Consider the following 27,486-nt stretch of genomic DNA (forward strand, 5'->3'; position numbering starts at 1 on the left):
CCGGTTTGCAAAAAATAAATTTTAATGTAAATTGGACAGGTCGGACTTTGTTTGGGGTTGGCATGCGCTGTCGCGTTATTTTTTCCTTTCTTTTTTTCCGCGCGTCCGCTTTTCACGGCAAAGCACGTCGTTTCCCGCGCGTATAAAAAGCGGAAAATGCCCAGAGCGGTGACTATGTCGTTATTTCCTCGTCATTGCGCCCCGAAGCTCACCTGCAAACTTGGGAATGCGAGAAAAAAAAAGCCAACAAAACATTCGAAACGTCTTAAAGTTTCCAAAAGTCCAACACGCGTATAAAAACATAACATTTATCTTTAAACAACTAAAACACATCAATATAAGCAACCAAAACTACAATTTCTTAAAAATTGTAAATTGGGTTGCCTAGTTTTTAGCATCTACACTAATATTATTTTTTTATGCTAGAAAATTAAATTCCGCGCATCGCGCGTAAACAATAAAAAGATAATAAAACAACTTTGCGCTATTGTAGCGTTGACTAAAAGTTAAAATTAAATGCGCGTCGCATTCGTTTACAACTAATACGTGCTTGAATTATCGCACTGGGTGGCGGAGGCGCATCAGCGCCATCTAGCGATGTCGTCAAATAAAAATGAACGTTTTATTACCAAGCAACTCATGGGTTGCATTTTATTGGGCGCTTTTATTACGCCGATGAAACTAGTCTTTCCGCACAAGCTCGCAAACGGCGCACATAACCTCTCTTAACGCTACATAACCTCACTTGTAGTTGTTGCGTTCAAGATAAACATGATTTTATCGTGAATATTTTACGAACGCGCTTAAATTTACATCAAGATTAATTATATTTCAATTTGTTAATTATTTTCCAAAGTTTCGAGAGCTTGTGGAATCTACAACGCGGAGAAAATTAATGAAAAATTATCAAGACTCTTCAAAAGCATAAAATTTCTTATTTTACTTTTTTCTTTGTGTAACAGGATTTTCCATACTTTGTAAACATTTTAATCGAAATTCCATGCAAGTAGGTTACGTTTAGTCGATTACATTTTTCGCGTGTAGATGGTGTTAATGCAATAGATACTAATTTAATAAATTTTAGCATTTGTGTTGGACGTGGGGTTTGCCGGGGCTCCATTATGCTGAAATTTCAATTTGAACCCGAATAATACGCACGCAATTAATCGACTTCACGCAACCCACAATACGCGCGCCCCGCACACGTTCGAGTGCATAACGCGTAATAACCCAAGGGATCATTTCACCCCCTCGCGGAATTCAATCCAACACCATCGCATAACCACCACCACCGGCGGGGGCGGTTTGGCAAATTGAATACAAATACAAATATAGACGGATACACGCGACGCGCTACACTACAATCACTTTGTACGAGCTACCCGCTAGGTATGCAACCAAGCGTACAATTCAGTGTTCTGTTAGTTGTGGATTTAAGCATAGAATAGAATCAGCTTATTCAATGTAAGATATTTTTCTAATATTTTTTTTTATTTTTTTGGATTGAAATTTATTGTAAATTAAAAACGTCGTTGGTGAGATTTATTGATCAACGTAAAAATAGGTTATTAATTGCACGCGAGTGAGACGGATGTTTTAAATAGTTGCCTCATTGTTGCGCATCCGAAACTCAATTTCGAGAGTTTCTGCCACTTCGCGAAACCTAATTTAAAATATCCAATTACGCGCCGTTGTGTTCACCGCGCCGCCAGAAACAAGACGCAACAATAAAAACAATTATTTATGTGTGTGGCGCGCGCGCGGAAAATTCGGCGCGAAATTAATTACGCAATTTTCACACTGCTTTGTTCATCACGACGCCTTGCATGATGATGGAAATTACGGTTATGTTATTACAATTACAACTACCGAATGAAAATATAAAAAAAAACACGATATTGAAAAAAACAAAAAAAGAGTCAACAGCAAAACAGTAAGGATTGTTTAATGACAGACAATAGATCTTACAGAATTTCAAGTGGGCGAAACGCGCTCGCTTGTTAATATAAGCGAGTGTATAGTGTGTTGCGTTGCGCTTGGAAAAGCAAACACACGCCGCAAGGGTGAAACAATGCCAAAAGCACCCGCCGCTCCCACTCCAAGCCCGCATTGTGTAAATGTGCCAAAGTGTAATTGTAACGCGCGCGCATTGTTGCCGCCAACCGCCAGCGAACTGCGCAAAAACAAATTAAAATATTTTGATTTCGCGCGTGGAAAAACAATCGAATCAAAATTAATTCGTGAATTTTTAAACGTAGGCAACACCCAATGCATAGTAAATGTAATGCTGGTTGCATATATACTTCACATGTGTAAATGTTTTCGAGATTACAAACTTCTTTCACATTAAATGTGGATGTTTACGCCTGAAAGTTATCTTTTTATGTTCGCTGTCATGTTAGCCACCGAGGGGCGTGCAATTAGCCGCGTTGAAAATCACAAATTGCACTTTCTAGCCGCATTACTTTCGGTATTATTTCGATGATTATCTCTGCACACTTCGCCTGCACGTGTTCGTGTTGGTTATCTCGACGTGGCCGCGCGCCCGGCGCCTCCACTTTCTCGGAAACCTTTTTGTTTGCGGTGAGCGCGCGCGCGGGCGCGCTGTAAAAGTGATGAAATATTAAGATAAAATTCAGTCAGCTCTCGTTAGGTTATTACGATTACGTTATTTCCTGGAGGCGGTGTGCGCACGGGCGATTTAATTGCGCTACGTGCTCTTTAACACCATATACAAGGCGACAATCGCTCCGCCGGCTATGGGCGATATTAGGTAAAATGTGAAAATTGGGGTGCAACGTGCTATCGGAAACACCCGCGGGTGGTGATTTTAGCATTCGTAAATCGTCAGTAATTAAACTTGAAAATTATAACGCGTATTATTTTATTTTAAATTAAAATGTATAAATATTTTAATTTAATTAAATATTAAAAACACCCTTAAATTTTTATTTATTTTGTAGATATTTATTCATTAATCATAAATAAAAAAGAAATAATTTTCTAAGTAAATTAGTTTAAGAGTTATGAGTGATTTAAGTTAAACTTGCTCCGCCCATGACTACGTCATAGTAGGCGTGGCTCCCAAACCTAAAACCTCTCATAACTTTCATACTAATAGAGATATTTAAAAAATAAAAACTGCAATCAATAAGTAATGAATTAATCTTTAAATACCAATATAAAAATTGTTGATTTTTAATTTTTTTCAAATTGAAATTCATGCTTGTTTTTTCCCGCTGACCTGTAAAGCAATTTCCGGCGAGCTTTCAGCGGGAAAAGAAAAGATTTATACAAATGTACAAACCGTTCAATAATTTCTATAAAAACCGGTAATGGTGCGTAGACTTTCCAATATTTCCTCGCCCGCCAACCAGCGTCGAGCACTGAAAGTGGCCCGATCGCGTTCCGCAGTTCCGAGTCAAAGTACATAAAAAAAAGGGAATTCTCTCTATCTCTATATATATAGAAAACTGCCCGGGCAATGTGAGGATAAGCGAGCGCCTGCCGCTACAGCGAATTAAAGCGCATAAATCATATTTTTCTCAGATTTATCTGCGCGAGCGATAAAAGTACAAATTGCAAATGCGCGTGTGCGATCAAAACCGGATCTTAAAAATAGACTGCCACGGCGCGCAAAAAACACATTTTTATGAACTTCACAACTTGGCTGGCTCGATGGCGAAATCTAATATTCGCGTTATAAATGTTCGCGTATAGAATTACATTCAATCCATCTTTTCATTGACATCGAGCGAAGTCTCTCTTGGTATGAAATTCGACGTTTGTCACATTCACACAACCATCACACCCGGGGTTTGGTGGTTTTCGTAGTAAAATAAAAAAATTTTACAACTAGCGTGTGGATATCATTTTTTTATGTTTTCAAAACGGTCGCGAAAATCATAAATCATAATTAAAAGCGTTACGACTCCGACGCTGGAGATTACACGTTGGAGTTTCCAAGAGTTCCAACTTTTAGGGGTGGTTGTTACGAACCGAATCCGCTAACGGTTATGGTCGCCGTAAAAATCCTAATGCGAGTCTTTGCAGCAGAAAATCAAAAGAGGCAAAAAAAAACAAATTTTAGTTCTTACGCCACCACAGCGTGAAAACCAAAATGAAAAAACGTAGACCTATGTACGTAATGATCTCCGAATCTATTACTAGTCTAATACTCGAGCTCAATACGCTTTGATTTTCATATTTACGCAATAAAAATGCAAATATACGCCGCCAGATGCTTTTCGAGTTTTTTTGGTGGCAGCAGCGGTAAATGCTTTATACAGTTAGGACTGGATTTATTATTCGCGCGGGTTACAAGTGTGCAACTGAATTATAAATCGTAACCTGAACAACGAAGTGAACATCTTGAATGGCACTGCCTGTGCTATTGAAATTATGCAACCCACAACACTCCCAACTGCATTGAGTGGTGCATAATAGCGAATGCAAGATGCAAACCGTTTGCAATTGACATCCAAGTTTCGCACCCAGCGCGAGAGCCAACAATAGCCCAATAAACACATCGGCCATGTCATGGCGTCAAAGTGCCTGTTCCAACTTAGGCAAAGGGAGAGTGGAATGGGGGTGGTAACCCTCAGGGTGCGAGACGGGGTCAATCATCTATTATTAATAATCTCATCGTAATGAATGCCACTGCTGGTGATGTTTGCGGATCATCCGACCGGAATTTGCATCCAAGATGGCCGCCATTATTAGGATCTTATGCAAATGCAAACATTATTGACTGTGTACTGACTGCATTCATCAATGCAATGAATCTATTACTACCCAGCCGCCATCTTGGATGTAATATATCATATCACATCACCAAAAACGACAAAGAACATATTATGATTCTTTCGTCGTTTCATTTCCCAAGACCCTTATTACGAGCTTATTCACAGTTGACTCTTTGGTAGGTTATGCAACCCAACCGGCAGCCAGGTTATGATCGTGTAGATTTATTTCGGCATAGAAACGATCTTTTAAGCGCCTTGTGCTCCGGCCGGGAATGATACATAAAAGGTAAATGGACCATGCGGCGCCGAGATTCAGATTCGGGGGATGGAATTCGCGTCGGAGCTAATGTGCGAACGTATGGCCGAAGGGACGCCCGGGCGGATATTACGTGGATATATCCACGGCCCGCGCGCTTAATAGTGATGACTGCACATGCGGACGTGACGGTCTTAAAGCTTGTTCGGAACCGATTCAAAATGGCGTCACACCTATACCAAGAAACGCTAAATAAGTAGGTCTACGTTTGCACCATAAAATAATATAGGCAACCGTAGAATTAAATGAAAGTGTTTATTTGGTTGCCTACATAAAAAAAATCATTAAGTTTTATTTTTAGGTTTGAATTCAGTTACTTTTGATGCCTACTTAAATACTGAACACATTGTAGTTTGATTTTTTTAAATATTTTTAAAACTCTAGGAGATATTTAAGTTTAAAGTTTGTGTAGACACGCCTACTATGACGTAGTAGTAGGCGGAGCAAATTAAACTTTAATCGCCTATAACTTCTAAACTAATCGACATAAAATGTTACTTCCTTCACTAAACTACCATACAAACAAACAATTTTATAAATTTCCAGTCTATTTTCTCCCATGATTGTTTATAAATTTTATATCGTGTAATTGTGGAGTTGTCTGTGATTTTATCCCCGAGCATATTCAATATTATCGACCCTAAAAAGTTATCACGACCGTAAAAACATTCTCGTGGCACCTTTTTATTGCACGCCGCTGTGGGATTTGAGACGCACTCAAATTTATTAAAAGCGTAAAACACGCCATGTCCAAGAAAACAATACGATACAATACCAATCATATAATAAAATGGTGTTTTAGTATCTTTAATATCCTTAATAACAAAATAACACGCCTACACTCACCATGCTCACGGCCGCCGTAATGCGACAGAACCACGGTCGTTAATCCGTAATCTGAAAAAGGAATAAAACACATTAATTAACATCGGCATACAAAATATTAAAACTTAAAAACTTTGCGGAATTGTTACAAAAGATTTCAAGGTGGAACAGCGTGTAATGCTGTAAAATCTAAAAGACGTGATGGTGGAGGCGCCGGGCGTGTTGGTGCACTTTACACAAAGTTCCCCACTTCGACCGGTTTAAAATTGGCGTTCGAGTCGATTTTAACTACCACCTGCTGCCATAATTAAATTTGATTGTTGCCAGTTGTCGGTCGTGTGCAGCTCTACTCGCCGATATTAAATTTCGGGGCGCAAACTTTTCGCCGTCGAGCCAACGAGCCAATTACGGTAACATATTCGAAAACAATCGCTTTCAATTTGGTGCCGGCCAAAAACTATTCGGCCATTCTGATGATGAAAAGCTTTTAAATTGATTACATACATTATTACTAGCAGCTATTCATGTATTCAGGGTGTTACGAATATTTATTTGCTGTCAAAGCATACAATTACGTGCGTATTGAGATAGGTTAGTAGCACCTTGACACACATACTAAAATCTAATTGGTGTTTAAGTGCTGCTGGAGGCTTAGAGCATCGATCCGTTCGCACGTCGTCACCCTTCAAACCTCATCCCTAGTGATATGATATGTTGATTGGCTTTGACATGCGGACAGTGTCAATATACGCTCGCTGGCTTGCTAATGCTTGCACAAACGCTCGGGGTTGGCACATAGGGTGCATATTATAGAGGTGCAATGGATAATTTACAACGCGTAATGGATACTTGCTATTAACACAAGTAAATTCGAAAAAAATCACTTTCCTGCGATGTTTAATTAAAAAGTTATGAGCAATTAAAGTTTTAGGGGACACGCCCATGACTACGTCACTGTGGGCGTGGCTCTCATAAATTAAAACGTCTATAACTCACGTAGTTTTGATGATATTTAAAAAATAAAAACTGTTCCAGTCTATAAATTGAATGTTTTTTGATAAAAAAATTAAAAATTATTTAAATTTTTGTTTTTTTTAGATTTGGAGTCTAAAAATCTAAAATAAATCCAACTGAGAACAATCAAATTTGGCATCTCGATTGTTGTAAAACCGGCGTCTCGGAGTTTCGTCGCCGGGATTTTATTCAAACCAGAAGATTCCGGCGCGCGCAGAAAGTAAGATAAGTGGCAATCCAAAGGTGTTTCCTCTGGGAAACGCGCCGGCGACGTCCTCGCGTCTCGCGGGAACGATGGAATACTTCCCGCGTACGATTTTATTTCCTTCACACACACACACACACGTGACACAATCGCCAAACGGATCTGGCTTTATTTGCGTCAGTCTGTTATTCCAGCCGGCGACTCGACGCGAAATCTAAACCAGGTCGGAGCCGGTTTAGAGCGCCAAATGGAAGTGAGTCAGGACTCGCAGAACTAACACGCGAATGAGGACATGCAAGGCGAAAAAACGTGTAATGGAGGGGTGTTGACGCAAATCGAAAATGACGTTCTTTATTAGGCACGCGGCGCCGCATTAATTTTCGTCGATCACAATTACACGATATTGACAGTTTTCACCACGACGTACTACCAATAATAAATATAGTATAAAAGTGATGTATAGAGTGCTATTTACCTCTTATGCAAAATAGTGTATAAAATAAAGGAAATAAATTTTTCTTATTTTGACTAAAATTTAAAACTTTAAAAACATTTTAAAGCCAAAATCGTATAGAAATAAATACCGTATACGCTTGCGCAAGTTTTGTGTCCAATTAAAAAGCTAATTAAACATTTTATACGCTTCGAAGTGTGTGCGCGTTGAAATTAGCATATTAATTAAAAAAAAACCTTTGTGCGCATTATGAAATTCATCGAGTGAAAGTAAAGTCATAAAAATATTTCAACATTACTCAGTAGAGAATAAATAATAAAGTTGTGATGATATTTAAAGGTTAGGTAAACACTAATCAAGTTAAAATTGTTGCAAATGCGCGCGAATTATTAATAATAAAAAAGTTTTTTCGGGGGCGGCGGGTTGTTGTTGTTGTTTGTTCGCGGTTATTTTTCGGCTGCAGGCTGTGTGGGCGAGTACGTTAACATGCAGGGTAATTTATCGGCCCATCAAGTTAACTTACGCAGTAAATTTTAATTGGTGGCAGGGCGGTGCAAGCAGAAAAAAAGCGCAAAGCGTACAAAAACGGTACAACAGTGGCGTTCAACGGGAAACATTAACATGTCCGCGGGGCGGATACGACCACCGAGCAAGCTCGTAACTTTGAGCTTTTATTTTTGGCATAAATTATGAAAATCAAAGCTTATTAAGATTCAGACTACTGATTTTTAATTTATTTTAATGAATAATATTTAGTGGAAAAATAGGTTATGAATATTCAGATTTTTAGAAAAATTATTCATTAATTAATTAGATTTATAAAGAATAAAAATTAAATTTGAAAGAAATACATGTTTAGCGTTTTAGTTTAAAAGTTATAAGTAATTTAAGTTTTGAGAGCTCCGCCCATGATTACGTCACAGTAGGCGTGGTTCCCAATACTTAAAACGTTTATAACTTTCATAGTTTTTGAGATATTTAATTTTTTTAAAGTAAAATATGATCTATATAATTAAATATTAGCCTTAAACAGATTAAAGAAGAGATAAATTCAGTCTTAAAATAAAGTCCGTTTTGCGCGCGAAAACAAATGTTTAACGACGTTCAATTTGGCTAATTAGATTTTTTGTCCGTCTGTAATTGCATCTCGCGCGCGCCATTAACACGGCTGATGCTCTTCCTCCTTCTTTCATCGCCCGGAATGAAAGAATTAAGCGCCGAAAGCGCTAAGTAGTTTCCGCTCGCCCATTCTCACAAAGTATTCAGCTTTATTCTTAGCTTTGTATAAAACTCTTTTTCATTTTTTCCGCACACCCGCGCGCGCATTGTTTCGGCGGCTGTTTTGGAAATTTGCATTAATTTCCAAACAACTTTTTGCGTTCACACCCCTGCAATTCCACCCCCTTGAGCTTCATTTTCGCACTGCGCCGCGAGAAGAAAGAAGCCACACGAGCCACGAAAAGAAAAAAAAAACGCAAGAAACTCAACAAAAAAAGATTAATGAACTTTTATTTTGTGCGCCAGACAGCGTCAACATCGCTTTGTGGCGCGCGGCTGTTTTTTGCCCGATCTTCGGGTTAATTAAAAAAGATGCGTGGTAAGAAACAATGGCCGAGCGAAACCGAAGCCAAACCCAAGCGCACACTGTCTTTGTGTTTGTTTGTTTTATTTTTTCATCGCGAGCGTACTTATTTTCTCTACTTTTGTAAAATATAGCTTTTCGTCTCCGTCATCCATTAAATCCTTCAAGTGGAGGCGCCGGGCATCGGTGAATGTTTGAAGTGTTTCTCTCGACGTCGCCGCGACACGTCGTTCCAAAGGACTTGACACGTAACACGCCAAATCGATACGTTTTTAAATTCAATCCGGCCCGCTATATTCATTGCAGCTGCGCTTGCACGGAACATAAAAATGTCATTTGCAATGACTCTTCATTATTAATGTCTTTATAATTCCTCCTTGGGATCGCCATGTGAATATTTTACTAGATACAATTCTCATTTGCACTCAATCACTCAATATTTAAAGCATTGCGATGCAAATTAAATGAATAGACGTCAGGTTTTTTTAACTAGTGCAAAATAAATGACTATGTAGCAAGAAATAAAAGCATTACATGATGAATCTTAGCTCAGCGAGTTGCAAAGAGACATTTTATCATAATGTAGGTTTAAAGTAAAGAGGGTTGAGGGTGTTAACTTGTAACTTGGGTTGCATAACAGGCTGTAAAATTATATGTGCGTTTTGCAGGCGACGCGCGTCGACGCCTCGACGAATATATTACAAAACTTTGCGCGGGTTTGCAGTTAATTCGCCACCGTATCATTTACACCCCTGAAAGGTATACATTATAAGTGATACCATTGGGTATTCTTCAAAGTGTAAAGTTTTGATATTAAACTAATAAAGAATAAAGAAAACTATTTTTTAAATAATAAAATTTTTTGGGTATTATTTGCCTTGTGGCGATGTTTTAATATCAATTTTTCTAAAATTCCCGCCGCCCGAGAGCCATTTATCACGGCCTCGAATTTGATTTATTTTCGTCCGCGTCACCCACGTCATCCCTTATGCCTATATCGCATGCATGCGACGACAAAAAACAACACCGCCCCAACAACAACAACAACAAAAACAACACCATTCGCAGCTGGAGAAAACGAACTAGGCAGATAGTTGCTTTTTTTCCGGCGTCGGTTTTCACACAAAATATTTTATTTTTTCCTACCACCGCCGTGCGACCAACATGTTACCAATGAAATAATATTTGTATTTATTCTGATTTATTCAACGTGGACGTGAACAGGATAATAAATTGTCGATCGCCCCAGTGATTATTAAGAATTTTTTTCTGTTATTGAAAATAAAAAACAATAAAAAATGTTTTCCGGTTTTCCGGCACCGGAATTCAATGTTTTTACTACGTAATAATACTAAATGATTTCCGGAAATGTTAGCGTAACGTTTGGAAGATTATCGTCGAGTGATAAACTATTAGCGATTATTGCAATGGATGTTTGAACGGCAGTCACGGACGATTTGCTCGGCGCCGAATTTGCACCCGTGGCGGTCGCTAAAACGCATTTAATCTCGTCTCGAATCGCCGAAATGCGTCCATTAGAAGTCACCGGCGTATATAAATAGCGCACGCTTCCGGCTTTCGAAACGCATTGCTTGTTAGCCGGTTCGCAAACCGGAAAAAACTAAGGATGCACAAAGAAGACACCCGAGTCGAGTGAATAAAAGAATGGAAATGCCAAACAATTATATAAATGATGATGGCACAGAGACAAAAAAAACGGACAATACTTTTACTGATACTAGGGAAGTGGTAGTAGGAGACGATGAAATGAAAACCGCCCAGACATCTTCTTATTGAATCGTTTCGAGAACGCTTTTTTCCGCATCGCTATTTACATAGCGACAGCCATTGTCTCAACCCAGTATAATGCGATTGGCTGGCGAGCACATTTCCGAAGCGATTTCATTCTATTCCGAGCATGTCCAATCTAGCGGTGGTCCGGTATCATATCCGGAATGTTTGGATTACGACATTGGTTATTACAAGCAGCCATCTTGGATAATTTTGATAGTCACGTTGCGCGTATAAATTCGAATACCAATCGAACAACTATCCGAGTAAATCTTGCATGTTTTGTCCGAGGAGCTCATAAATCCGCCATTGCTATATTAACATTCCGGAAAGAGTCGCTTGGTATTCCGTGCCACGGGAGCAATCTGCAAACCTGAGAGGGTGGCAGTTAAGAGGCGACCCTCATGCATCATTATAATCATTTCATTAAAGCTAATTTCATTTTCGGCCCGTGCTTTATACTACGCAGCACCTTAGACAATATCAAGCAAACTTTCCTTATTACCTGACTTGATAGTTTACTTAATATTAAATTCCAACGCTCGTAAAGATAAAGATAAAGAACGTGTGAATATGTTGAATGTAAACGTGTAATTCATGTGCAATCTGTTCAACATCCACCAGCGTGAGAGAGAATAAATATGCAGATGTATACGGTTTGATGCACTCTGTAAGTGCACCGCCATCCATCATGAGTGGTGGCGCTGGTGTCGCATATGTCTGCCCGCCGCAAACAATGCGAATGCATATTCAGCGCGCGCGTAAGCTGCATCGAAGCATGAAGTGGTTGAGTGCTTGGAGGTGTCTCAAAACATCTGATTTGAGGTTAAGTGCGTTTGATGCGTCAAGTTCGGATTGAATGTGAAACTATTCGCAAGTGGAAAGTGGATAAGTTCGTAATGATTTAATTTTTGCGATGCGGGTGAAATATTTAGAGGGATCAACATCGCGAAAGGGTTTCACAAGTCAGCCCGGAATGGATAGCTTGAGGAGTTTGCTGGAGATCTACAATAATGCATGAAGTTCGAGAGGGGCGGCCATTACGCGGTTCGTAGTTGGTCTTCGCTGATGTTTACTGTCTCCGTGATAAGCACCAGTTCGGAAATACTTTGCAGGCCAAAGCGACTTGAGAATGTGAGGCGAGTAGTGCTAGAGTATATTCTGTAGTAGAGCAACTGACATTGCTGACTTTGGCAATGCGTTCCGGAGGTGGATGTTGTGGAGGAGTGATGTGAGGAGAGTCTGCTGATATGGATATGGCGGCGTCGTAAAAACACAACTCTTGTGTGTACACTTCCGAAAAACAGTCGAATGCAAGAAACACGCTGGTGAAGAGTAGGCCAGATGTGGAGCGTGCATGCAACGGAGAGCTGCTTCCTTCCTTTTGCTCCCGGATGGTTCTCTTCTGACGCGTGCGTAAATAATAGAAGCTTCTTTTTAAACTTCGCCGACCGAGAGAACAAACGCTCATGTGAAAACTTCGAGTCGAATATTTACGTTTCGCGAGCATAAAACTAACATAAAATAAAACACAAGTGCCTACTTTTCATACAATGTGTTTAAACTACTAAAGAAATTATTATGCTAGAATTTGTTAAACGTACACAAAGTAAAACCGTTTAAATTTTTAAAAAATCTTTAAAACTATGAAAGATATTAAGGTTTAAAGTTATGGGAGCCACGCCTACTGTGACGTAACACTGGGCGGAGCTCCCGCAGCACATAAACGTCAAACATCAACTTTAATCGCTTATAACTTTTGATCTATAAGTCGCAGAAAGTTGATTTTTTTATAATTATCATTTAAATTAATAATACTAATTATATTTAGTTAAAAATTTTCAAAATTCTAAATAATTCGGTAGAAAATATTTTTTTATATAAATAATTCACGTTTAAAGATAAATGTTTTTGTGACAAAATTTTAAAAGAATGAATTCGAAAGCGATTTACCTAGACTTTGCGTTAATGTCTTAGCAAATCGTCTACACTTTTTTAAACTCATGGAAACCGTTTTTACCGCACTTTTTGTGCGTGCAAGATAAGCTTTCGGCTTAAAGTGGTTAACGACGTGGGCAGGCTAGACACTGAAGACGCGACACACAATCAAAGCATTTTTTTCTCCACTTTGCGATGCGTAATGTAACGAGATTGAGTTGCACGCAACCCACAGAAAAAAATAAAATAAAATCAGTAGCAGTGCCGCATAATCATCTGTAAAATTCACCCTCAACAAAAAAAAACAGAAAAAACGCAAAGTTAAAAGAATGTAGAATTAAATTGACAAAGACGTATGTGTTAACCCCACACCCACAACAATTTCATGCACTTAATTAGAACGTTTAACATCCCTTCACGTGTGGGTGATGCAGGTGGAAGTTTTGCATGCGACGCACACAATATATCGGTAATTAAGCGCCGTTCACGCGCGCTACAAACACTTCCACACACACATATATACATTCATATGAGCGAAAAGAGGTCGTCGCACAACACGCTTCTAATTATCGCTGCGCTCGTTGAAAATTCGCTCCGATATGCCGCCGATCGCAAATTCATGCACAACTTGCGTGGCGAAGTTTATAAACTGCGCGCGGCAGCGCTTAAAGTATTTAAATATCCCTCGCACGTCAAACTTAAACAAACTCGGCGCGCCAACTAGCTCACCGGCGCAGAGAGAACGCCAGATGCAATGATGAGGAACAAACATTAAAGACTTCGAACAATTACGCCCAAGTCTGGAGAGGAGAGAAGTAGAAGTTGAAGAAAGTTGCTAACATATAAGGCGTGACGATTCGGCGTGCCCCCGAGTGGAACTTTTCTCCTACTTTGTGCGATTCCGATGTCGTTAATATTAAAGACGTCGTAATTCCCTGTGTGCCTGCGACGGAATGACGCTAATTCGATTTAATCGACCATGTAGTGCACCAGTCATACATCAAATGCATTTTGGGTTGCCTATGTATCTATATAATACCCTCATCGATCAAAAAACGACGTTTTACGCGCGTAGAACATGATAACATGGTAACAAGACTTGACTTGATTAAGATTTGATCTTGACGAGTTACCTGCACGCCGCAGCGAGTTTGCAATTCATTAATTAAAACGTTGCAGTGCAAGTTTGTGACTCGCCACTTGATTAAATGAGTTAATAAGGTATTTTTTGCACCTGCGCTGCGAAAGTTTGCGGACACTTAAAAGAAACTTGCGCGCACAACTTTTCCACCCCATTTCGTGTGCAACTAATCAAGCGAATCTTACATTAAGCACAAGTTTCATATTGAAATGATGAAGAAACTTTCGTGTGCGAAACAAAAATGAAACGAAACTGTTTGGTTTGCAAACAGATTTTGCGCGCGGCGTTCAATATGGTTTAGTTAACGTTAACCGTAATCTAAATCCCATGAAACATCAAAGGGTGTTTTTGTTCCTAGAACGGTTCAAACGGTTGAACGTAACACCACGAGCGAACGTTATAAACACTAGTGTGTTGCCTACGACGAGTGTAACGAGTCGAATTCTAGACGAATGTGTTTTGTTTGTACGTGGGTGTGTAGAACGGTATTAGGGTGCTTATGAAGTTAATCCGACGTCAGTGTTGGCTGCGGCCGCGGATTAAAAGCGAAATGCGTCGTGCGCCCAGACAAGACGTGTTCGGCCGCCTGGATTAACACGCCATCTATTTATGCCTTGCAAACACGCGCGGGTCTTTAAACTTTAACAAATTGCCATTATTATCATTCTATGATATTGTAATGTATATTTATTATAAAATTTAATGATACGAACAAAGGAAATTCGTTTGAATTTTTAAAATATCTGCAGAATTATGGGAGATATGAAGGTTTAAAAGTTTTAGTGACACCCCCACTATGACGTATTACTGGGCGGAGCACCGGAATCACGTGAACGTCAAAAGTAAACTTTAATCGCTCATAACTTTTGATCTAAAAGTCGTAGAAACGTGAAATTTTCAAAATATGATTTAAATTACTAATACTACAATTAATGACTAATAAATTTTAAATATTTGCAATTTTAAATATTTTAGAACTAAATATACTTGTTTTATACAAATTTTGATTAAAATTTGTAATTTCAAGATAAACCCAGACAAAAACAATTTGAATTTTTCAAATATCTTTAAAACTAAAAAAGATATCAAGTTTTAAAGTTTTTATAGTCACGCCTACTATGACGTAACGCTAGGCGGAGCTCCCGCATTACCTTAGCCTCAAACCCCAACTTTAATCTCTCATAACTTTTGATCTATAAGTCCTAGAACCTCCAAATTTTCTCCTCTAACATTAAAATAAATAAAACTACCCCTATTACATCCCAAATTTCTAATTTAACTACTGCTGCAACCAAATAGTTTTGCAGGGGGAAATATTTGTAGATTACATTCCGGAATTGCACAAACTCCAGTTGGCAACTTGTAACTCAAGGAGCGGTAAGCGTTGCACGCTTGGTCAAAGCAAAGTCAATGGTGAATAATGACCCCGAGCACTAAAACCAGCCCGGCAAGGAATGAGTAAATTGCCGCCGGCAGCATTGCTGCATTGCAGGTGAAAAGTATTCTCTCCTCGCACCATCTTCACACTAAAACAACTCCCCACATACCATTACCTACAAATAGTAGTAGTAGTAGTAGTAGTGGTAAAGGTATTCTAGTTAGTTCCCATAGGGGGCGCTTGAAGCCTTCCGAAGAACTCCAAACGCCCGACAAACTTGAACTCTCGCCCGCTTTTCAAACTCTTGGACTTGGCGGGTAGTTTTCTCGGCGCGGCGATAAATTTATGCGGGCGACGCGTAATGTATGCGCGTAACAATGGTGACGCTCCGAGTTTAGTGATATATTTACGCGAGCGCTTTTGTTCTTTGTTCATCACTTGGGAGGATGGATGAAATTTCATTTTAACAAGTTTCTTCATCACTTTACTCATCTCGCACATAGGTAGATATTTGCAAGTGACCAAAACGATATTAAATTATGTCTTAAATATCCTTGTGAAGGACGAGGACGTTTTCAATTCCTCAGCGTACTTAACCTTTCCGAAATATCTCATAGGAAATGCTGGGAATGTAGAATATCTGCCTCATCTCATGAATAGTGGAAGTGAAGTTGGTGAAGTTGTAAACTTTCGATCTTCCCAAGTTGACAAACGGAATTATAAACTGCTGGGTTATGTTAGACGTGTTATTAACAAGTTTATGACGTATTGAATTTCAATAACCACCCGAGAGGCTTAAATCCAGCTAATATCTTCCCGAGAAAATGGGTTTTAGCTAAATTTCGGTTTGAAAATTATTTCAATTTTTGTTTAATCACTTGTGTATATCCTCAACCCTTTGAGGGGTTAACCGTCCGGTGATGTACAGCCACCACAGCAACCACTAATATGCTCGAGATATAAATGTATCCGGCGAACCGCTTTAATGGCTTGTTCCATACACTCTATCCACAACCCTTATACATTTCCACATCTAAGCGCGCTTAAATCTCTCGACGAAAATAAAATATTATTGATACTGCGATGGGATGTTAAAAGCCACGGACAATGTGTCGGCGGTATTGTCCTTGACTTTGTGATCGCACGTGGCGCGCATCAAATAGTTGCCCCGATAATATATGGGCGCTCATATGAAAATACCTAAGCTATTGTCGGCGAGGTTTTTACGAGGGCAGTTCGGTCGCCAACAATGCAACATGCTTGCGAGCACATAAAGCATGCAGTGAGAAAGCAGCCGGGCGGGCAGGACAAAAACGCCCATATTCATAAATATCGACGCGGGAATAACGACGGCGTCGCATCGCGTGCGCTCGAATAGATCCAAATTTCAATTTTATCCGAACAGCTCCAAGCAGAGTCGGGCATTGTCAAAGGTAATGTTATGCTTGCGACGTAATTGAATCCAATCAATTATTATACAATGGAAAATTATAGTTTTTACGTAAATTTTGTAATATTAGTGATTTTTTATGTTCTTTTGTGTATTTATTACTTAAATTAATTTTTATTTTTAAAATATCTTTAAAATTATGGGAGATATTAAGGTTTGAAGTTTTGGGAGCCACGCCTACAGTGACGTAACACTGGGCGGAGCTCAGAAAACTTATTTAACTTCTAAACGATAACTTCTAAAGATTTTATAATAGAAAGTTCAAATTTTTTTAAAATAATATTTAAATAAATAAGATTTTCAAATGTAAACTATAAAAATTTTGCAATTAATCAAAATCTAACCATTGTCAAATCATGGTTTTACAATAAATTTTATAACATTAACTAATTTTAAGTTCTTTAATTCATATTTAAATCACTTCAAAACATTTTTTTATTTTTCAAATATCTATAAAAATATAAAAGATATTAAGGTTTAAAGTTTTGGTAGCCACGCCCACTGTGACGTAACACTGGGCGGAGCTCCCTAAACTTTCATCACCTATAACTCCCGACCAAATCGTCCTAGAACATCCCAGTTTTTTAATATAATATTTAAATGAATAAAACTTTCATTTCAACCATAATAATCTTTGCAATTTCTACATAAAAATTGATTTTCATTTATTACCCGCCCTGAATACGTCTCATTTTGTTCTCGCATCCGCTTCCGTCCTCATCTCATCGCTATTGTACTCAACGGCTGAAAATTTGAAACTTTCACCAAAGGAAATTGCATCCGGCAATTTCAGCAATTTCAATTACTGTCTATCGCTGATAAACTATACAAGCCATTCAAGTTTCTCGCAGATTTTTTAATCTTTACAATACACTCATACATTAAAGACGTAACTTTGTACGCCAACCATTGTCTGACATGCTCAAGTCATTACGGGTCCAGGAGCAATTCGGGGTGCAATCGCACGTACGCGGACAGGCGACACGTGGCGGGTAGCCCAAAACCACCTAAATGCAAATCATCGCCAGCAGTAACAACTTCAGAGAACGCATACCGGAAGTTTTCGGAGTTTCAAAGTGCAATAACACGTGCTGAGCGTTGTAACACAAATGCTCTCCTCTTGCTAAAGTGATGCATAAAAATTACTAACGACGACGAAATTCGTTGTAAATTGCTCCCGAAAGAAGAAAGGAAAGTGTTACCTCAGATAGTCATGGTTTGAGGTTAAAAACTTTTTCTCCACGTTCGGAGGAATTTTTCTCTCGTCGTCGGTCGCTGTTTTCACAAGTAGGTAATCGCCCCGCCGATTTATACAGCACATTTGTATTTATAGTTTCTCAAGAGAGAGACGAGGCCGAGAGCAAACGCGACGAGCGGAAATTTGTCTGAATGGACTGATTTAGTTAAAAGGTTTCGCAAACGAGACTTGCATTAACGTCTTCATTCGCCAGCGGTGAACATCTTAGACTTTCACAGTTCTCGCCGCCTTCGAATGATATTTTTTACTTCCGGTCCATTTGCTTGCATCTCTTATCAGTTTAAGTTTAAGTTTTTGCCGTGGAAATGTGATTTTAACGTCTTTTTAGTTAAATTTGCTCCGCCCACTGTGGTATGTTCTCATTGGTTGAGAGATATTTGCTGGATTATTGCGAGATAAACAATAAATGTCACGCAAAGTAATCCAATACGAATCACTATTGTCGCGAGCGTTTTTTCGGACGATTTATTGATTTGCGCCGAGTCTTGTGGTGGTTTTAAAGAACCCGAGACAAGACAAACGTTTGTAGCTGCGCGTGCTTCAAAAGAAACGAGGTCGAAATGAAAGCCGACCAATACAGCACGTAATGTTGCACTTGTCGTTTACGCGATTTTTTATTTTCGTTTATTTCTTTCCTTCCAACTCCAGTGTTTCGTTTAGTTTTTTTTTTCTTTTTCCGTTTTGTGATATTCACAGCTAATATCCGCGTCGTAAATTTTTTCTATCAAACTCATTCAGCTACATTAAACACAACGAAACATTCGAGTGAAGAAATATATATGAAATCCTCCTAAATATGTATATTTTAATTTTTTGTTGCGTCGACAATGTAGTTCTGCGTCGGTAGCGAATTGAAATATGAGCGTGTATCGGTTCATTGAGCGAGAAACTGGAAGATGATCGTTGCGCATCGCGATTATTACCATAATGGCGCGGCGTTGTTTAATTTGCATGGCAAATGTGCCAACAAACGCGAGCGTTATTTATGCGCCCCCGATGCTTTGGCAGCCAACTGCGGTCTACTTGTGGGTTGGATTCAGCGTCTTGGGATGCTGCTTCCACTAAAATGCATCCTTTTACATCCTTACACTATTTGCGAATATGTTTTTCATTTTGTATTAAAAAAACACACAAAATACGCGCATATATTTAAATATCCCTACTAATATTATAAATGCAAAAGTCCTGATGTTTGTTACACTTTCACGCAAAAACTACTTAACCGATCATCATGAAAATTTGAACACATATTCTTAGTGGTCCCCGAATGGTTATAGGCTACTTTTTATTTAATAAAAAAAAAAAAATTTTTAAATAAAATAAAGAAATTGTTTAGCCAATAATACCTCTGCATCTGGCTATTTGACTACTTTAACGCCATCTAGCATTCTAGCAATGAAGCTCAAACCTAAGTACTATAGTACCATCACACTGTATTATCACACTGTATTACCGACAGCTACGTCAACATCAAATCCAATTGACTACACTATGGAGACTGTACACTATACTTCCATAGACTATACTTTCAGCCATTTTAAACTTCCCGCCATTCTACTTCGGTGTTACTTCTTCTGTGACTACAGACGCGTACGGAAGCAACTTCATTATTTTAGATATTCGCGAGCGAAGCCGCGGGTTAAAGCTAGTATTCCATATAACTCTACACTAATAATATTTATAATTTAAGTAAGTTGCGCATGCGCGGTAAAAAACAATAGGCGTGGCATGTTGCAAACTTTTACAACAAATTATCGTAAACGAAATCGTAAATTATGAATTTTATGCTGTAGTTCCACTCCACTCGGGGAATGTGCAACGCGAATTTATGGCTTGATAAGAACCGCAAGCCCACTCCGTTGCGCTTTACGCCGCGACGCTTAACAACGTCGCATCGCGCCGAGAGAGCTTGCGACTCTCGAGCTTTGTGCTTTTGGCCCCCCGCTAATAGAATAAAACTACGACGCGAATTAATTAATTTGCCCTTTTTGTTTCGCAGCTGTAACTGTTGCGAGCTACAATAGTTGAGTGGGCGGGCGGTTTGGCGGTCGATGTACAATGGCTTGTCGCAAGCTGCAGGCTGCAATTCGTGTTTAGCGGCGGTGTTTTCAGCGAATGCATGTCATTACATGATAATGCGGTTCGGGACAATTTTATATCTAGGAAATGTTTTATGTTTACTTATAAAATAAGAAAAGTAATAAAATTAAAATCAATTCTATGTTGAAATTTAAAAATTTTTTAAGTTGAGAAGAAAGTTTTACTCATTTAAAGATTATATTATAAAACTTGATTGATTTTGGACGATTAGTTTAGAAGTTATACGCAATTAAAGTTTAGAGAGCTCCGCCCCGTGTTACGTCACAGTAGGCGTGACCCCATAACTTAAAACCTTTATATCTCCCATAGTTTTAGAGATAATAAAAAAATAAAAACTAATTTTACTAAAATTTATCTCACGGAAGATAAAAAATAATAAAAAAGTAAAAAACCAATAAAAATCACTTTTTTCTTCCTCCTTTTCTATTTGACATCTCGGCCAATAGATGGGCGTGGCGGCTTGCCCTCGAAATACTAATAATACTAAACATTTCCAACTTTCCAACACAAAAAGTATTCTCTTGACTCTCTAGCGATTTCTTGGAATTTATTTCCATTATATATTTTTTGTACTTTTTGCTTAGTTTTATACCCGAACGCGTATCAGTAAATATCAAACTTTGCAGACCTTCCATAGTTGGAGTATTTTCTCTCAGCGGCACGTAGTTAGTCTCCTCCAAAGCGTCCGAGCACGATGCACCCTTGGGATAATTAAACATGAAATCCTACATTTGTTACAAGCGCAGCCGAGAGGTGCACTGCGCAATATTCTCCGCCTCCACGTGCCGCGTTTTTGCCATTCGCCATTGTTCATTTTAAAGCGACGAGAAGCTTTTCTCCTACTTCACACAACACGCGCGCGCGCCGCACACTTTTGAACTCTCTGAGCTTATTTGTGTTTTTGCAGATTTCAGCGCCAAGATGTAGACGAGTTGCCTTTCCGAGTGGAGGAAAATGAAAGAAATTGTGGCTGCGCAGAAAACAAACAAAACAACCACTTTCTTGGACGGTTTGCGTTGAACTAACCGACAAAGTGTAGTAAACTCCTCACACACCCACACACACAAACATAGGGAGAATAAAGAGTGTGGAAAAGTGTAAAAGCCTGCGGAAAAACAGCGCACGCCACACCAGAGCCGGCAAAGTCCGTCTTGACGTCGAAATTATGGATCGCTTTATTAGAGGCAACTTTTTCGAATGCCGTGCCAGGCATGTGCCAACCATGCCAGACCCTATTCATGTTGACCACCTATTTATTTACCGTAAAAAAAGCAAAAACAGAAATAAAACTTTAGTATACTTATTAATTTTTACTTTTATAAAGAAAACAATTAAAAATTAGCAAATTTAAACGTTTTATTGCGTTATTTTTGCTTGTAAGCTCCGCCTACGTGTCATTTGTATGTGGGCGTGTCTTAAATTTATAAAAATGCAATTTTGACGTCAAAAAGTAAAACAGTAAAAACTTTTGAAGACTAATAAATTATTACTTTTGCAAAGAAAATATTATGAAACAAGTAAATTTAAATGTTTTATAGGTTATTTTTAATTGTAAGCTCCACCCACTTGTCATTTGCATGTAGGCGTGGCTTAAATTAATATAAAATGCATTTTTCACGTCAAAAGTAAAAAGCAAAAACCTTTGAAAATTTATTAATTTTACTTTTGCAATGAAAATATTATATAGGGAAGGGGGCAAAAACTTTCAGGTGAAAAATTGAGGGGCAAAGTGAAAATTTTGATAAATAAGAGGGGAAAGTAACTCACATCAACAAATTCGAAGTAAGAAATTTATAAGCAAAAATGGATACAAAGGTAATAGCAAAATATTATAGTCGGGGCCCACAAGCAAATTTAAGACACGTTTTATTGAATATTATAGTTTGAAAAAGGTACTTGTAAGCTCCGCCCACATGTGACTAAAATGTGTAAAATGCAATTTTACAAAATAATCATTTGTTCCGAGAGACAAATGACACATTCGAAAAGGATTTATGAAAAGTGAAAACGTTCATCAATTATCCAGCCCAGTGGTCGCGAAATTGGTGCCGCAGGGCTAAAAATGGACGTGGACGTTTAACGCTGATTAATGCATACAGAGAAAACACATTACCTCACTTTGATTGACGTTAATATAAATGTTTCTAATTTAACACATTTTCACATCGCTTAAAATTAAAATTAAATTTTTTTTATAAAATTCTTCAAAAAAATTTTAAAAAATTTTACCTTTTCAGGTAATATATCACAATTCATGAGTCCTGGGTGCACTATCCCCGCCCCCTTTGGGTCTACCCACTCGGCAGCGCACTCTAGCGACATCAACTGGTACAATTAGTGACACTAGAGTGCGGCTCTTTTTTGCGCACATTAGCATGACTTATAACCCTCGAATGGAAACCGATCGCCGGCTCACAGAAATGCTTTTTATTCATCATCGCACACACGCCGCGCGGGATTGTGTCATGGCGATGCGAGAGGACATTTAATTAACCGCCCAACGGACGCACATTATTCACATTCGCTACGTTTTGACGTGCACGGCGACATGCACCGCAAAAAACGCACCACGCACACACAATGCATCGCCATTCAAAATGGATTTCATTTTCTACCATTTTCACCACGCGAGATTAATTAACTAGATTACAAATACTAGTTTAGTTAAATTTCCTATTTTTTTTTTCTATGTGTGAATAATAATACTTATTTTGATTTTATTTAAGCCCAGAGTGCTGGGGGTGAAAATAACATTAACTACACTAAATAAATAAAACGTATTTGATGTAATGCTCGACACTCGATAAATCTCGCTCGCCGATGGCTGTTTTCACCAAGCTCATATTATATGTGCAACCATATATGCACTCAATCACACGCTATATAAATGTGTGTGTGTATATGGTTGCATACGATGCAGTAAGCCATCGAATAAAGTGCGTTAGGCACGTGATTTAGATGCACGCGGAATGTGCAGAGTGCGGCAGCTCCCAGGCCAACGCAGGCAACCAACATAGCGCAATTCCCATTCGAAATTAATCGGCTGCGTGCTTACATTTATTTGATTGCGCTGCATCGAGTGTGGAACAAGCATTAAAACGAATTTATTGTGGCCGGAGGTTCTTACGCCCTGGATAATGGTAATGTTATTATTGGTGTTTTATCGCTGACAATGCGCCGAAAATTGAATTTAATTCGCACTTCAAAAACGCGCACAGCATTATCCTGTACATACAAAACCTGGACTTTATGACGAAATTATTAAATAAATAAACGATCGAGGTTTTCCCATCGGAGAAGGTTTAAATTCCTGTGCGCTGTGCAAATATTGTTTAAACAAATTTTCGGAATGCGCGGTATTGTTGTGAGTTATACATTTAAAACGCAAGGGAAAAACCTTGCCGCAGGATGTGGACTTGTGGGTTTTTCGGGTTTGTCTTCGATTAAATAAAAATACGAATCGAGTACATTATTCATAGCTAAATAAAATCGTGCAAGGGTCAGAAATAATTCAATATCCAGCGAAAAACACCGACAAAAAATAAAATATAAAACGAATCGAGTTTAAATCCAATTTAATATGATTTTTAGATTGCCAGTTAGAAACCATTGAAGCGATTACGGCTTTGATGTCTACCGTAATTTTTTGCAGTTTGAAATTGTAGAGTAGATTATGCCCATGAAAATCAAATAAAAACTCAACGGGAAAAAATAAGACGCAAAGAAGAGAAAAAGTTTACGCGGGGGTTCAAAGCGCATGCAAACCGATAAATATTCATCAGATTTATATGGTCAATAACTCAATACAAGATCGAAAATAGAGACATGCGTACAGCGGGATCATTTATTACAGAGGATGGAGAGCTGGAACGCAGTGTCCTGTTTTTTCGTTTTTCGATTTCGCCCGGCAAAGCGCATTAATCAACCATCAAACAATCCGGTAACGTCTCCAAACAGCGTGTATGATCTCACATCGCTCACGTGTCACACACTTCTATTTTTATTTTGCATATTCATCACGTTTATTTATATTTTTTTTTCATCCGGAAAAAATTACATTACTTCATGAATAAAACCCATTTAAGAAAAGAATTACATTTCCAGGAATTCATCAAATTGAATTTTAATTCCTAATGGATACGAGTCCGCCCGTGTAAAACTTTAATGAACACTTACAACTCCTCTAAAAGAATATTGTTTCGGTGTTGAAAATAAAATTCAAGTATTCGGGTTAATAGTACGCTAACAAAACGAAAAGATCGTAAAACTAAACTACGCAAACTCTGTTTGTTAATATATGCAACCCAAATACCACAACTGTGACGTGTTGGTTGCCTACAACAAAACAAATGTTTTTCTTTTTTTATTTTTGTTTTCTTTGTGTTTTGCTTGAGTTATGATGAAATTTAAATGTAGGTGACATCATGAGTGGCTTGGAGTTAGTTTTCGCAACAATGTCAAGTTGTGGCGTCGTAACGTCTTCTTCGACACGCGCGGGCGGCCATTAAAAAGTTTATGGTTCACTCGCAAGGCGCGCCCGGGATGGACTGCAAAGTATCCGCGCGCTCGTATCTGCTTTTACTTTATAGATATCGTTCATTCGTCGCGTTCATCGCTGGAGATTATACGCCGAATGATATACCTTTAAAGATCCTCGCCTCGGAAGGAACGAGAAAGCCTTCCTTCCCGATTCTCATTCAGTGCTTCAACCAGCACAAAGGAGGGTTGGATGAGGGTGGATGGTAAAGTGTGGGGTATCGGGGTGGAAGGCAAGGTGTGTGTCTGTGTATAAAGACGGTTGTTGTAGCACCGGTGGAGGAGAGATGATTTTAATAAATATTCATGTCGCATCACGCGCTTTTTGGACCTTGCTAAGTCCTTCCAAGTCCTTCAAGTTTTTACGAGTTTAGGTGTGAATGCTTAGAAATGCGTTGAGATGCCCTCAAAGCGGTGATATTTTTTAATTTGGAAATAAAAATCAAATTTTAGAGTTTTTACTTAGATTTACGACCTTAAATCATATTAATTAGTTATCTAATAAAAATTTGGATATTTTTAAAGTGAATTTCGTAACTGAAAATTGTAAATTTTCAAAATTTTCAAAAATTAATAAAACACTCTGTATCTTTTGAACCAATGGAACAATTGTGCTTTTTTCAACGGATTTCTAAAGATAAATACAACATTAAAAAATTGTGAATCAAGAAAACTCTGTAAATTAATGAAAACTACCCTAAATTAAGCCTAAAAGACAAATTTTCAAAAAAAAATTAAATTTTTTGTAACAAAAACAAAAATTTTACTAAATTTTCCTCAAAAAAAGCTAAAAACTAATTTATCTTCTTATATAACTTTATAAAACACACTGAAAACGCCATACAATAATTCTCTCAAAATATATCCCTGTCCCTAAACATTAGTACCTCCTGTAGGCCACGTTTCATGTTCCATTGGGCCTAATAACTCTCCAACTCCAGGGTGAAATTCCTCAGCGAGCGTCGCGGCGAAATTGGCCACAGTCGTAAAACTATAAATTTTATATCATCATGCATGCGCTGAATTCATTGACCGACGTTTATGGGCACACGCGCCTTGCCGTCGCACGTGCACGGCCATAATGGGTAGCATTCCCCATTATACTTCGCATATCTCCCGCGGAACAACCTCCAGATTGCACCCATCCTCGGCATTTTATTTTAACCTCCCGTCAGCGTCCCAAAAGTTGGTAATTTTATTGTGAAATTGCAAAACGTGTTCACGCGCATGAAAATTTCAACTCCAAAAATCACAATATTAATATAACACTATGAAAATTGATAAATTTTCAAAAATGTTTAATTAAATTCCACTTTACGCACAGGTATTCGATTGTAAATGTTACACAACACTGCAGTGTTTATTTAATTGCGTGATTGTCGTCAATATTTAATTACAAAGCCCCGGCGTATGGTGCTACAGTTGAAATTGTTATAAAACACGTTATGAAATGTACGAAAAATACGTGCACTCAATGTTTTATCAGCAGCGATATATTCCGATGTAGGATATTGCGCGCGTGAAATATTTCCGCGTGCAATTTGTTCGCGTCTTTATGCAAACATGAATAAAATATGCGCTAAATATTGATAGCGCAGTGCGTACGTGCAAAAATGTACGCAAATGTAAATCATCCAAAAATTTCGTATTTTCTCTGCGTAAAAATTTCACTCAAACATTAAAATATAAAAAAATATGAAGAGAAAGAAAGGCAAAGAGATACATTAACATTATTTAACTCCGGAAGCGACTTGGGAGACTGTGTTCACTCATGTCTGACATGCTCGGGATTTATGTCGAATTAAATCATTTTGCATGTGACATCTTACAATGCAAACGTCAACGGAAGTAATATGCTCGCGGAATTTACATTCCAGGTGAATGCAATCGCAGTTGACATTTTAATATGAGCTAAGAGGAGCATGTCGATGCAGAAATCGATTCGACTTTCGTCTTTCGTCTTCTTATCATCCGTATACGGCGAGTGCCATCTGATGTAATCCTCTAATTCTGTTTTTAGGCGCAGAAAGGTTCTGAGAAACGAAATATTTATGTATTTTTAGCGCAAAGTCAAAATCTCATTTTTTTGTCACAGAAAACACCCTGTAACTAATAAACAAAAGGCGTAATTTTATATTTTTTGATTGTTACTTATAGTAGAATAGTGTATTAAGTAATTGACACTTATAAACAGCCCATAAAACTTGGAGAAATAAATTTAAAATAAATTTACTTCCCAAAATTAGAAAATTAACGATTTTTCTAGAGAAAACACTCTGTATCTTTTAAACAAATGCAATAATTGCATTTTTTTCGACTGATTTTTATAGTTAAATACAACTCTAATCTAATTCCAATCAAGAAAACTTTGTAAATTAATTAAAACTACCCCAAGTTAAGCTTAAGAAATTTTTTAAAGAAAAAATCAATTTTTTCAAAAATTTCGTTTTTCTACCAGAAACAATTCATTTATTATGTTATTCCACGCAAGGTTAAAACCCGAAAAACTCAAATCCCTCAAGTAAACATCAAAAATTACCCAATTCGGCACTTTTCTAACCACCATCATTATAATCCCCAAATTGAGGTTATGTAAATAATTAAATTATTACGTATGATGAAACCTCCGAACGCATCGTAATCAAAATAATTTAATACTTGCAATAAAAATAAAAACGTAAACATTTGTCACGCGCTGTAAACTTTCGTGCTTAGTAACACCGAGCAACAACCAGTGGTGTAGTTTCTAGCAT

General features: G+C 38.1%; 2 protein-coding genes across 6 annotated transcripts in view; one reads left to right on the top strand and one right to left on the bottom strand.

Moving 5' to 3' along the window:
• LOC135797500 (xaa-Pro dipeptidase-like) overlaps positions 1-27,486 on the top strand; it is a 225,977-nt gene that overhangs the window by 48,121 nt on the left and 150,370 nt on the right. The window lies entirely within an intron of this gene.
• The window catches only part of LOC135797329 (hemicentin-1-like), a 117,612-nt gene that overhangs the window by 30,432 nt on the left and 59,694 nt on the right, over positions 1-27,486 (bottom strand). For both annotated transcript variants that reach the window (XM_065309617.1, XM_065309616.1), the window contains one exon: positions 5,908-5,958. In XM_065309617.1, coding sequence (XP_065165689.1) covers positions 5,908-5,958 — 51 coding nt within the window. The remainder of the gene's footprint in view (positions 1-5,907; positions 5,959-27,486) is intronic.

Source organism: Atheta coriaria, unplaced genomic scaffold (assembly GCF_025399875.1).
Source record: "Atheta coriaria isolate IRGN ID8LTWV9N9 unplaced genomic scaffold, Caltech_Dcor_3.1 hic_scaffold_8_pilon, whole genome shotgun sequence".
NCBI lineage: Eukaryota > Metazoa > Arthropoda > Insecta > Coleoptera > Staphylinidae > Dalotia > Dalotia coriaria.